Source organism: Peromyscus maniculatus, chromosome 22, assembly GCF_049852395.1.
Source record: "Peromyscus maniculatus bairdii isolate BWxNUB_F1_BW_parent chromosome 22, HU_Pman_BW_mat_3.1, whole genome shotgun sequence".
Lineage (NCBI taxonomy): Eukaryota > Metazoa > Chordata > Mammalia > Rodentia > Cricetidae > Peromyscus > Peromyscus maniculatus.
The window spans coordinates 57,941,832-57,954,020 of NC_134873.1; the positions used below are offsets into that span (position 1 = coordinate 57,941,832).

Sequence of the window (12,189 nt, forward strand, 5' to 3'; positions counted from 1 at the left end):
TTTTCCAATAGAATAGTCCTCTTTTTAATTGTTATTTAGAATTTATTGTATGGCTATAACTATTCCAGAGGTACATTAGCATCAGTAAAGAAGCATTAAAAGGGTTACTGTTGCTATTTGTCAGAGAAAGTAGAATCAAAAACATTTCCAAATATTCAGATATGTCGATTTCCAAAGCTCCGTGGAGGTGGTGGTGATAAAACGCTACCTGCAACCTAGAGGCACTGGATGCCTCTCCCCACCTGGAGTCAACCCAATCCACACCGGCCTCCCATTTTCCACAGACACATATGGACTTGCCGTTCTCTCTCTTGCTAATTTCAGCAAGTGGGACCCAAGGCTTTTCTTCACTAATTCTAAGAAGCATAAAGGGCTGGGCAGGAAGGGCCTCGAAGCCCTTTGCATAGAAGTGTCGAGAGGGCAAAGCGATGGGACTCCGTGGCCATCACTGCTGTGGTTTCTTGATTTGCTTCCTTTCTTTCATCTGTCCAGAGTGAGTGCCAAGGACTCTGAATCAGGAGGAGCCTCAGCTCTGTTTGGTGTACTTGCAACAGTGCTCACTCTGATTCCCTCTGTCAAATCAGCTTTTCCCCCACCATGATCTGGAGGTGGAGGCTGCCATGTCAGGCCAGTGTTCTGGTTTTTTATATGCAAATAAATCACTTGATTATATTTCTTGTCCTTATGTTATCATGAATATTTCAAATGAATTTTATATGGTTCATATTTATGGTTTGGGAGCTATTTCACTTTTTGGCTCTCTGCCGTCTCATCTGCATATACCATATCTCAGCTGATGTTGATTGGTCTCATTTACATATTCATCATGCTCCTATTTTCAAAGATATTTTGTTGTAAACTGGCTTTTCTTCCCCCCTCCAGTGTTATAATAGCACATAGATGTGTTTTTAAATTGTGCTCATTTCCATACATAATTTTTCTGGTTACCATAAATCACCACATTGTCACCTGCTCCCCCCACTCTATTCAGCATAATCTTCACACTTTATACCATGCTGACATATGGCTCCAAAGTAATTAAAGACAATGTAAACAGTTTACAGTGCGCTTTGCAAAGCCACTTCACATTGCAGAGAGTTTAATGATTTCCGTTTTCTCCCAGCAAGTCCCAAAGCAATGAAGAGTTGGGAGGCTGGAGATAAGGATGCTGATGAAGGCTAGAGTGTGAACAGTGGCCCTGTCATCTTTAATGGAGAAGCTTCTGTTTTACCCAGAAGACTCTCCTGCTAACTGTTCCCCAAAACAGAACTGGGTTAATGAACCAGGAAGACTCATCTGTGAGGGTTAGGATGTACATACAATTTTCCTTTCTTTTTGGATGGGAAAAATCATGGCCCTTTTGTAATTTTAAGGAGGAAGAGATGAAGATCCAAGCCCATCAGTGTTTCAGATATTGAGATGGGATGTTTAAGATGCTGGACAACATTAGGAAAGGGGAGGTACCATGAACACTTTTACAGCTGATGGATAGTTAGATACTCTTACAGCACAGGGGTGGGTCTAAGCAATGAAGGAAATAAAGATGTGCAATCTTAGAATCTGGGCAGTCTAGTTAGGTCCATATGCACAAAGCACATCCCACTCTGGAGTATCCTTTTCTATGGCTTATTCACTGTTACCTTGGGCAGAAAGTCTGATCTCGGCAGACCTGTTTCCTAATCTGCCAAATAGCAATGATGGTGAGACCTACGGCCTGTGCAACAGACAGGGAGGATGAAAAACCACAGCTTTTAACAACATCAAGGTTTCTCCCACACTGTCCCTGTCCACTGGCTTGCTTTCTGTCACCCACCACAGCACAGCAACCAGAGTAAGAGTTTCTGAATTAACATCCGATTGTGTCATCCCTCACACCTGCCCTTATGTGCACACACACACACACACACACACACACACACACACACACACACACACACACACACACCACACACCCCTCCTTTATCCCACCCAATGCTTTTGCTTTCCCGGTTTCTTTAATAGCCAGGGGGCCCCTTCACGCAGGAGGCAGCCCTGCTTTGAAGACAGAAGCCTTCTGCTTGCTCATCTTGGCTCTGCCAGCCCTCATTCAGTCCGCACAATGTACTGGGTCATAGAGCTCACCGTGAGACTTTGGTGCACGAGAATTTTCTTTCTAGGCTGTCACTTTCATTTAGGTGGCCACCCCTCCTCCTGCAGATTGCCACACCAATGTCATTTCCCTGGAAAGATTCTCCTTAACCTTTCCAGTAGGGAAGAGCTACTACCATAAACCAACACACTTTCCAACCCCTAGTGTCTATAGCGACTATCAGCATACAATTTCACATTTACTAATATGACATTTAATTTCTCACAAATACTATTGGAATATAAATTCCACAAGCACAAGGGTATGTTTGTCTCTACACAGTATTGAATCCATGGTGCCTCACAGAGCCAGGTATATGTCATCAATATATAATAAGCACAGACATAAAATGAGTGGACATAGCCAGTCATTGGTGGCACACACCTTTCTTTTTTTTTTTTTTTTTTTTTTTTGGTTTTTCGAGACAGGGTTTCTCTGCGTAGCTTTGCGCCTTTCCTGGAGCTCACTTGGTAGCCCAGGCTGGCCTCGAACTCACAGAGATCCGCCTGGCTCTGCCTCCCGAGTGCTGGGATTAAAGGCGTGCGCCACCACCGCCCGGCGGCACACACCTTTCATGCCAGCACTTGGGAGGCAGAGGCAGGCTGATCTCTGAGTTTGAGTCTAGCCTGGTCTACAGAATGAGTTCCAGGACAGCCGTGGCTACACAGAGAAGCCCTGTTTTGATAACCATCACCCCCAAAAATAGTGAATATAGTCAGTATAGGGTGACAAGAGAAGACTTTTAAATATGAACAGAATATACAAAATAATAAAAATTGCTATGGTCCATAGGGAAGAAGTGGATAGGCAGATAGATGGGCATGAACCTCTACGGTGACACAGGTAATTATAAAGTCAAAATTACAATACAGTTTAAGATAAAAATACATAAAATATTATGTTCACAACCAGTGATATGAACATTTGTTAAACTCCTTTCTGTTCTGAGAGGCAGAAGAAAAACTCCCAGCAGGCTTAAGGAAAGGAAGGGAACTTAATGGTTCATTTAACTTGATGGCCAGAGAGGAAGAATGGTTTTAGAAGCAGCTTTATTCAGGTTCTAGGGGCCTTAGGACTCTGCTCTCTCTCCAAGCCTTCCCTTCTGTTATGTGAGTTCTGTCCTCATCAACACCCCTAGTGTCCTGGCTTTGCTTCTTTGAGGAGTTCTATTCCTGAGGAAAGAGCTGACCTTTCCACTACCTAATCCCATAAAAGCCTCATGCTTTGTGGCTTGCCCAGATTACAGAACCAACCCTCTAGCAGCCACTGGAGCTAGGAGACATGGTGTTCAAACTGCCTGCCACCTCAGTGAGGAGCTCATCTTTGGGGCTGGAAATGTTTCCCCCAACCATATGTAGTGTGAGGGAGAAAAGCCCCACAGGCAAAACTGAAGCCCCTGAAGAGGTGCTGTGGGTGGGGGTGGGGTAGCAGGGACTCTGATAGTTGGGTAAACAATGTCTGCAAAGGAGCAGAGTCTCTGTGGTTGGGGAAGGTTTCTGGAGTAGAACTGAGAGTTGAAAGATAGCAGGAGTTATCCTGGCAGGAGTTTCTTATTAGCATCCTCTTTGCAATAATTATCACTGTAGTTAACATTCATTGAGGACTTCACTGTGTGCCAGGTACTAAACGAAGCCTGTTAAAGCCATCACTTTCCCCCATCCTCCCCCAAAGTCATTAGATCTCACAATTACAGTTGTTGTTTGAGACCTTTGATAGACTAATTAGACAGTTTCGAAGAATTTGTAGCCAAGTCGCAAGTGGGTGCAGGTGAAGAGGTGACTGAAGGGAGGAAGGCGGGAGGGCGGGGGAGAGCGTTCTTTCCGTGGTGTTCATGAGGAAGGAGAGGAAAGCGCATGGTGGGGAAGGGCTGTTTAAGAGACAGTGTTTCCTTTTTCTCCTTTTAGTGGGATAGGGGTGAAACTTGGTCATATGTAGGGCAAATTAAAGAGACTGAGGGAGAAGGAGACATGGAAAATGAAGCCAGTATTTATTAAATGTAGGAAACGGGTTCAAAACTGAAGGAAGAACCCAGGTGACAAGGAGGGATGTAGAAAGGAGATGAGAACTTGGCAGTGGCTAAAAACAGGATGTTGGAGGACGGAAGGAGGGCACGCCTGGAGACAACGACGGGGAGCTGGCGGTTTCCCGAGAGTCAAGGCCTGTGGGATTGAGGATGACGCTTCAGGGTGAAAAGAGTTAAAAGCTAAGTGTAGTTTCGCTTCATATCTCACTGCAAGCTGCTCAGCTAATTGATAAAAGTACGAGGCAGGAACGGATATGCTGCGTCTGGAGATGCTGCGGTACCGAACCAGCTGCCTCCTTGCTCGTATTATTGTCATGTCAGCTCGCCTTGGCCAGCTCTTTGACCATATGATGCTCTCATCTGATGCTGGGTGCCCTGTGAGGGGCCAGTTACATCTGTCAGGTGAAATTTTATGGGTGGATTATTTGTGATAGCCGTTATTTCTGTCTCTATGCAGACAGAAGGATGTTGGGGGGACCCAGGAGTATCTTACAATCATCTAGCATATGTTACATCATTGGCAGGGCATTGGCCAATCTCCCAAGGAGCATACCTCAGCCCAAATCTCTCCCGCTCTATGGCTCTCATGGTAAGCTCTGTTCAGATGCGTGCCTGACGTTGTGTTGAGTATCTTTACCAGGTAAAAACATTGGAAGTCAGCACATTTTAAGTTGAGTTCTCATCTGATAAGACGATGAAGGTCTCTTTCTCAAACACAGATAAGGAAGTAAAGGCCTTAAAGGAGATTTCAAGGCTACATAGTCAGTTTACATGGAAACTAGCAGTCCACCCGTGCTCTGCCCACTGGCTTGCAAGCAGGTGGTTTAACTGTGGAAGCACAGCGCTTTTCTCACTGTGTTCCTTTTGGTAATCGATCACTTTCCCTCTTCCCTAGACACCAGCAAGAAATACTCTCTTTTTTTTTTTTCTTCGAGACAGGGTTTCTCTGTGTAGTTTTGGTGCCTTTCCTGGAGCTCACTCTGTAGACCAGGCTGGCCTCGTACTCACAGAGATCTGCCTGGCTCTGCCTCCCGAGTGCTGGGATTAAAGGCGTGCGTCACCACCACCCGGCCAAGAAATATTCTTAAAGGAAAGGGGAAGGACTAAGTGGAAAAATCCCACAGTTTCCAGGAGAAACACATGAACTGGAGCGTGGCTTCCACCTCATCACCGTAAAAATATTTCCTTTTCTGAATATTCCGCCATCTCTGTACTGACTGCCGTGTAGATTCTGAACCCCGGCTGTGTCATTGTGGAGAGCATGCCTCCCTTCTTAAATCCTAGGAGCGGAGGCCAGAGGCCTTCAAAGAAAGGGCATGTTACTTGTGATGTGAGAAGATTCACTCTGGGTTGGCTTCTGCACCCCACTTTGAGAAAACTCATTTGGAGCCAACTCTAAATTAAACCACATCGATAAAAAGGCTGTGTTTGCGATAGCAGAGGAGACTTCTTGGCCAGTCCTGCAAATGTTCTCACTACTTTCAAACATTTGCGTATCAGAGACTGATTGTTACTTGTACAGATGACTCAGGAACCAGAGGTCTAAAGGACACAGATGTGAGGCCTTGCTGTTGATTCAAAGCTAGCCAGAACTAGTAGAAGTATATCTTTGAAAGAAGACTGTAAGCAGAAAAAAAATGATTTCTTTTCTGAGATGTCTAGTTGAAGCATTCTGGAAAGCAACCCTTTCTACAAAAACCAAACAAGAGTGAAATGAAATGCTGACTGTGACCGTCACACTAGAATCAGCAATTGTCCCTAAACACCATTGGCAGGAAGCATGATAGGGAGAGGGAACAGGAAGCCATGCAAAAGATGCTCGGCACATCAGGTGACTTCTAAGTGCAGTCCTTTCCATGGAATAGAGGTTCTAGGATGTATTCCTAACCACTACATTTCTAGGTGCTCAGGACTTACATACAGCATGTAGGTCTTGTATATCCCACGTATAATCTTCCCATATATTCATGTGTATTGCAGCATAAATCAACTCTAGCCTACTTGTAATATCTAATGCAATGCAAATTTATATAAATGGTTGTAATAGTATATCAATTATGGAATAACAATAATAAGAATTATACACACACACACACACACACACACACACACACACACACACACAGAGCAGGACATTTTTTTCCCCTAATATGTTTAATCCATGCTTTGTTGAGTCTGCTGACAGGGACCCCTTGGTAAGGATGGACACATGTATAGAAAGCCACGCTGGACATGACCCAAGTCCACCCAAAACATTTACACAGTAGCATCAGATACCTACATTTTCTCCAGGTCCTCAAATCCAGAAAATGATCCTTTGGGGATGACTCGAAGCTTGGTGAGCACAAACCTCCTGAAAAGAGAGTGGGTATAAAGCATCACAATCTACCTGATCATAAGCAATTGAGTGATTGATGACGACACCAGCTAGCAGACAACACACATGGGGTGCCTGTTGTGAGAATAAGGGCTGAGTATGTTCCCTCCCTCTCAGAAAAGTGCTAGTCCGGGTTCTATTTGCATGATGAGATGAATTTAAGGCAGGTAAGGTTCTTAGCATTGTATTTCAAGAAACGCTGAGTAGCCGAGATGAACAAGGGTCACAGCCAAGGCCTGCCTATCAGCCACGAGACCCTTCTATTTCCCTGTATCAGCCACCAGTACATTGTCCTCTGTGGTCACACCGAGCTGACCTTGCATCCCGTTCCTGGGGTGGGGTGGGAGTGCAGTCAGGAGAAAAGTTCCTGCTGCTCTCACGTGTTCACTGCAGTGAGCTCACCTGCCTGGCTGTCCCCACGCCACCTCCTGCTCCTGAGCCGTCCAGCATCCTGCCCTAGAAGAGCCCCTCCCATCCCCACTCCACTTTTCCCCCTCTCTTCTAGGGAACCACTACTGCAAATTCCCTTCCTTTCTTTCATGTATCTCAAGCTTCTCTTTCCCCTCCTCTGCTGAATTCCACCGTTGATATAAAAGCATGACATCGTTTTCCCTGCTCATGAAGTCTTCTCTTGGCCACAACCACCTCCGGTTTTCTGACATCTTTTTTTGTCCGAGACATCTGCCTCACCCTTGCTATAAAACAACTACCACAGGGCCCTGCTCCTCTCCTCACTCAGGGAAAAATACAAATTGTGTACAGTAGCATTCAGAACCCCCAGGGGCTTCCTGCTCTCTGTTCCCTAGCTCCTCTAACCTCTTTTTTTGTTTTCCTGTCCAAAATTTGATAAATAGCTTAGTCAATAGTAAGAGTTTGCAATGCATGTTTTAAGTAACATTTTCAGGTTCATCATCTCTTGACGTCTACAGACAGCCTCCTGGCTTGCCCCTCATCTTCCATTTTCTCAAATTCACTTTTTCAGCTAGGTTTTTCCCAACCTCTCTATGTAAAATGACAACCTTCTTGACATGTCCCCTCATCCCCTTTCCTGCTTAAAAGTTTCTTCATGTTCCTTCTGGCATGTTCTACATTCTTCTTTCTTGCCCACCTGTTCACGTAATCGTCTCTTCCTCATGAGTAGCGTGAGAGCTCTACAAGGGCAGAGACTGTCCTCTGAGATGTCCCCGAGCCTGGTCCCAGGCACGTTACAGCTCTCTGAACGGGTTTTAAAACACTCCTACCTGACAGGAGAGCAAAGCAATGAATGTCTGTGGAATTCTCCACGCTACATTGTTTAGTTATCATTTCCTGCTCACAGGCTGCCTCACAAGGTTAACGTGGGCCTGGAATTCCCAGATGTTCTGTGGCTGCAGTGGGGGCACACAGGCCTTTCATCTCCCTTTGTTTGAGCTTGCTTATCCCATGCCCCAGCACTGTGATGACACTGTGATAAGGAACCATGGGAGAGAATCATCATGATGCTTTGCTCCAAGGGACCAACTCTTCTGTTTCATACCAATTCAACTCCTGTAGCTCTAGTAACAGACTTATTTTCTAAAAGTTCCAGAGACCATGCCTGTATTAAATGGTTCAAAGTTATCAATGTAATTAATTTTTTAAAAACTCTATAAACTTTATTATAAAAATTTGAAAAAAAAAACCAAAATAAAACATCAAAACAACTCACACAATAGACCCCAAGTCTATCCATCTCAATGAAGCTCTCTATAGTTGAAGAACCGTTCAGAATGGAAGCTATGCAGGTTCACTCTGGAGTTTACACTCTCACTTTTGAACATATTTTTTTTTATGGACTTTTACACTTTAAAGCAGTTTTTTAAAAAAAGATCAATTTTCATTTCCCCCAGAAGTCTTAAATAAATCATAACAAGTATCACTTTCACATGTATGGCTGTGCTTGTACAAAAGTGTCAAAAATTCTCAAAAGCCCAAAGTAAGAAACTGAATCCCAGATGTTATTCTGAGCCACAGTGATTGCAAAAGAGAATCTGAAGAGAGATGGGGGGATGAGTGTGATTTCCAGATTTGGTAACCAGGGAATTTGTGTATGGATGCCGAGCTGGTCCACCAGGTAACAGAGGGTAAATGCAAAGGCCCTGTCAACCTCTCCTCTCCTCCCTCTCCCCCTCTCCCCTTCTCCACCCTGGATGCTCCCCTCCTACTCACCCCTTTTCCTTTATCTTATATGCATTCCAGAAAGAAATGAACAGAAAATAGAGACCAGCCAACTTTCAATGAAATAACACCCAGGAAAAACCCCATAATTTGTGAAAGCTGTAAATCCTCAGATTCAGAAATCTCAAGCTGTCCCAGAAAAGGGAAGTACGTTTCATTGCTAGAGATCTGAGAATGAAAGCTGTGGATCTATAGGAGAAAATATTTTTAAAGCATGCAGAGAGAAAAAGACAAAATATCTTGAAATGGAAAAAATTAGAAAAGTTTGTAAAAATATCTTCAAAACGATCAGAGAAGAGTAATTGCTAATTTAGAATTATATGACTAGAAAATTGCCATTCGAATATGAAGGTAAAATAAAGATACTGGTGGATAAATTTAATTAGACACTAAAAACCTTTTAGCAAAATAATTCCTTTAGATGATAAGAAAATTTAATTCAGTAGAAAGAGAGACAGACAGACAGGCACATGCACTCACACACACGTACACACTCATGTCCATACATACATCACAGAGTAAGAGAGGGTAAAGAAATTAGTACCCTTCACTGACTAGGTAGGAATTCATAATGACCAGAAAACCCACCAAGTCAATAAGGAATGCTAAAAAATATCGACTCTGAACCAAGTCACAAAGCAAATTAGTGTAAAAACAAATAACTTTCTTTGGCAAGAATGCAATTACAAAGTCACTTAGAAATCAGTGGTAAGATAATTAACTCCTTTACCTCAACACACATACACCCATATGGAAAATCAAAACAAAAACAAAATATTAGCACTCCTTTAAATCATGCATAAGTCAAAGAAGAAATTACAATTATAAAAAGATTTTGGGTAATATAAGAAAATACAATATAAATAGTCAAGCTGCTACTTATACATAACTTTCAGCTTTAAGTTATTATTAAAGAAAGAGGAACAAAAAGACAGACGATTAGTGAGTTAAGCTTTTAAAGTAAGAAGCCAGTAGAAGATTAATTGAATTATTGAAACAGAAAAACCATAAGGCAGTGTTTCCTCATTCTATTCCTGGTTAGAATTTAAAGTGAAACTCAAGCAATATAATAAGAAACATTGGCACGATTATTGATATTGATTGTCAGCTTGACAGGACCTAGAATCATGTAGGAGATCCTTTGCACCTGTCTGTGAGGGAGTTTCTAGATTGTGTTAATTGGGGTGAGAAGACCTTAATTTAAATGTTGGTGCTACCATTTAATTGACTGGGGTCCAAAAAGAATAAAAAGTAGCAAGCAAGTTGAGCACTAGAACTGATTTCTGCTTGATTCCTTACTGTGGATGCAATGCAACAAGCTGCCTCATGATCATGCCGCCTCATGGTCCACTGATACCATACTTGGTGTCCTAGTTCTACTGCTATGAAGAGACACCATGACTACAGCAACACTCAAAAAAGAAACCATTTAATTGGAGCTTGTTTAAAGTTTCAGAAGCGTGGTCCATTATCATCATGGTGGGCAGTATGGTGTCATGCAGGCAGACATGTTCCTGGAGAAGTTACCCAGAGCTCCATGTCTGCAGCAGGGAGAGAGAGAGACTCTGTGTTTGGAATGGGCTTTTTGAAAACTCCCAAGCCCACCCCCAGTAATGCACTTCCTCCCACAAGGCCACACTTCCTAATCTTTTCAAATGGTGCCGCTCCCTCTTGACCAAGTATTCAAAACTATGAGCCTATGGGGGCCGTTCTAATTCAAACCAAGACCGTAGACTATCCCTTCAAACCAAGCTTAGTAAGCCCTTCTTTCCTTAACTTGATTTCGCCAGGTATTAGATCACAGCCATGAGAAAGCTAATTATTAGTAATACAATTGGTGAAATGAGAGACTGTCAATGGAGACGTTTGGGGGAGGTAAAACACTCAGGAGACAGGACAACTTGGTAAGCAGTCCTTAAGTGAGCATAGCTTGACTTAAGAATTTACACTTTGTGATGATGTGGAAGCAATATGCTTTCAGTAGAATCTCTAGTTCTAATTTTAAATTTTGAACTTTTCCTGGCTAGCACTATGAGCCGCAAAAGTGAGCTACAGTTCCCTAAAGAAGCCACGAGGAGGAGAGGAAACAACAGACACTTTACAGTGTATGTTTGTTCCTGGGTATCATTTGGGGGTTGTTGTTAGGCTAGCTCACGCCCTTGAGGATACCAGAAGCCATGAATGCTGAAGTAAATACCTTCTGTAAAACGGTATAGTATGTACATATAGCACATGTATGTTCTGCCGTGTACTACTGTATAAACCATCTCTAGGCTACTTATGATGTTTAATACAATGTAAACAGTTATACTGTATGATTGAGGAACATGACAAGGAGAGATCTGTATAGGTTTAGCATTAAAACATCTTTCTGGTCCAGGGTTGATTTGGTCTGTGGATACAGATGCCAGATTGTTATGTGTTGTCGCTGTTCTTCTGGATGTAAGTATTCAATAACTGCACTAACCATCATTTTGTCATTAAATAGGCTTTGTGTTCAATGGCTTTGTCCAATCACTGGCCAGTGTAAGTGTTCTGAACAGGCAGGTCAGGCTAAGTTGTAGTGTTTGGTGAGGTAAGTGGGAGAATGAAATTATTGTTTTTTGAGTTTTTTTTTTCCCAGACACGGTTTCTCTGTGTAGTTTTGGTGCCTGTCCTGGATCTCGCTCTGGAGACCAGGCTGGCCATGAACTCACAGAGATCTGCCTGGCTCTGCCTCCTGAGTGCTGGGATTAAAGCCATATGCCACTGCCGCCCAGCTATGAATGAAATTATTTTTAATTGAAGGTAGATTTTTTCATAAAATATATCTGATTATAGTTCCCCTCCCTCAACTCCTCCCAGACCCTCCCCATTTCCTCAAATTAAGTTTTAACTTTCAATATTGTCAAGTTATTAATGGATTTATCTAGATGTGTCAGTCAACAAGCATCTGTATTAATAAAGCTTAATCTTTATATAAACTTCTCATTGTACAGTTGTAAAGTTAAGATTTGCTCTGTTTATTGCTAAAATGGACAAGGAATTATTTTTGTACTATTGAAGGTTTAGTGTAATGACTTTAAAATCTTATAATTCTAGGGGCTGGAGAAATGGCTCAGCAGTTAAGGGCACTGGCTGTTCCCCCAGAGGTCTTGAGTTTAATTCCCAGCATTCATATAATTGTTCACAACCATCTGTAACTCCAACTCCAGAGGATCTGATGCCCTCTTCTGGCCTCTGCAGGAGGTATATAGACATACATGAAGGCCGAACATCCATACACATAAAATTAAAATACTTTCATAATTCTAGCATTAATGACAATTATTAGAGGCAATTTTATTTGCTTGACTATTTATTGAAAACAATTGAATTACTAACACTGTAAATTTTATTATCATACAAAGTTTATTTGAACCAACAATTTCTGATAATTCATTCTAATTTTGTTACTCTAATTATATTCAACTAATTCTAAAGGCA

General features: G+C 42.4%; 1 protein-coding gene across 2 annotated transcripts in view; it reads right to left on the reverse strand.

Annotated features, from left to right (window-relative positions):
• Positions 1-12,189, reverse strand: part of Fshr (follicle stimulating hormone receptor) — a 179,285-nt gene that overhangs the window by 94,266 nt on the left and 72,830 nt on the right. For both annotated transcript variants that reach the window (XM_006985791.4, XM_016004279.3), the window contains exon 2: positions 6,433-6,504. In XM_006985791.4, the coding sequence (XP_006985853.2) occupies positions 6,433-6,504 (72 nt within the window). The remainder of the gene's footprint in view (positions 1-6,432; positions 6,505-12,189) is intronic.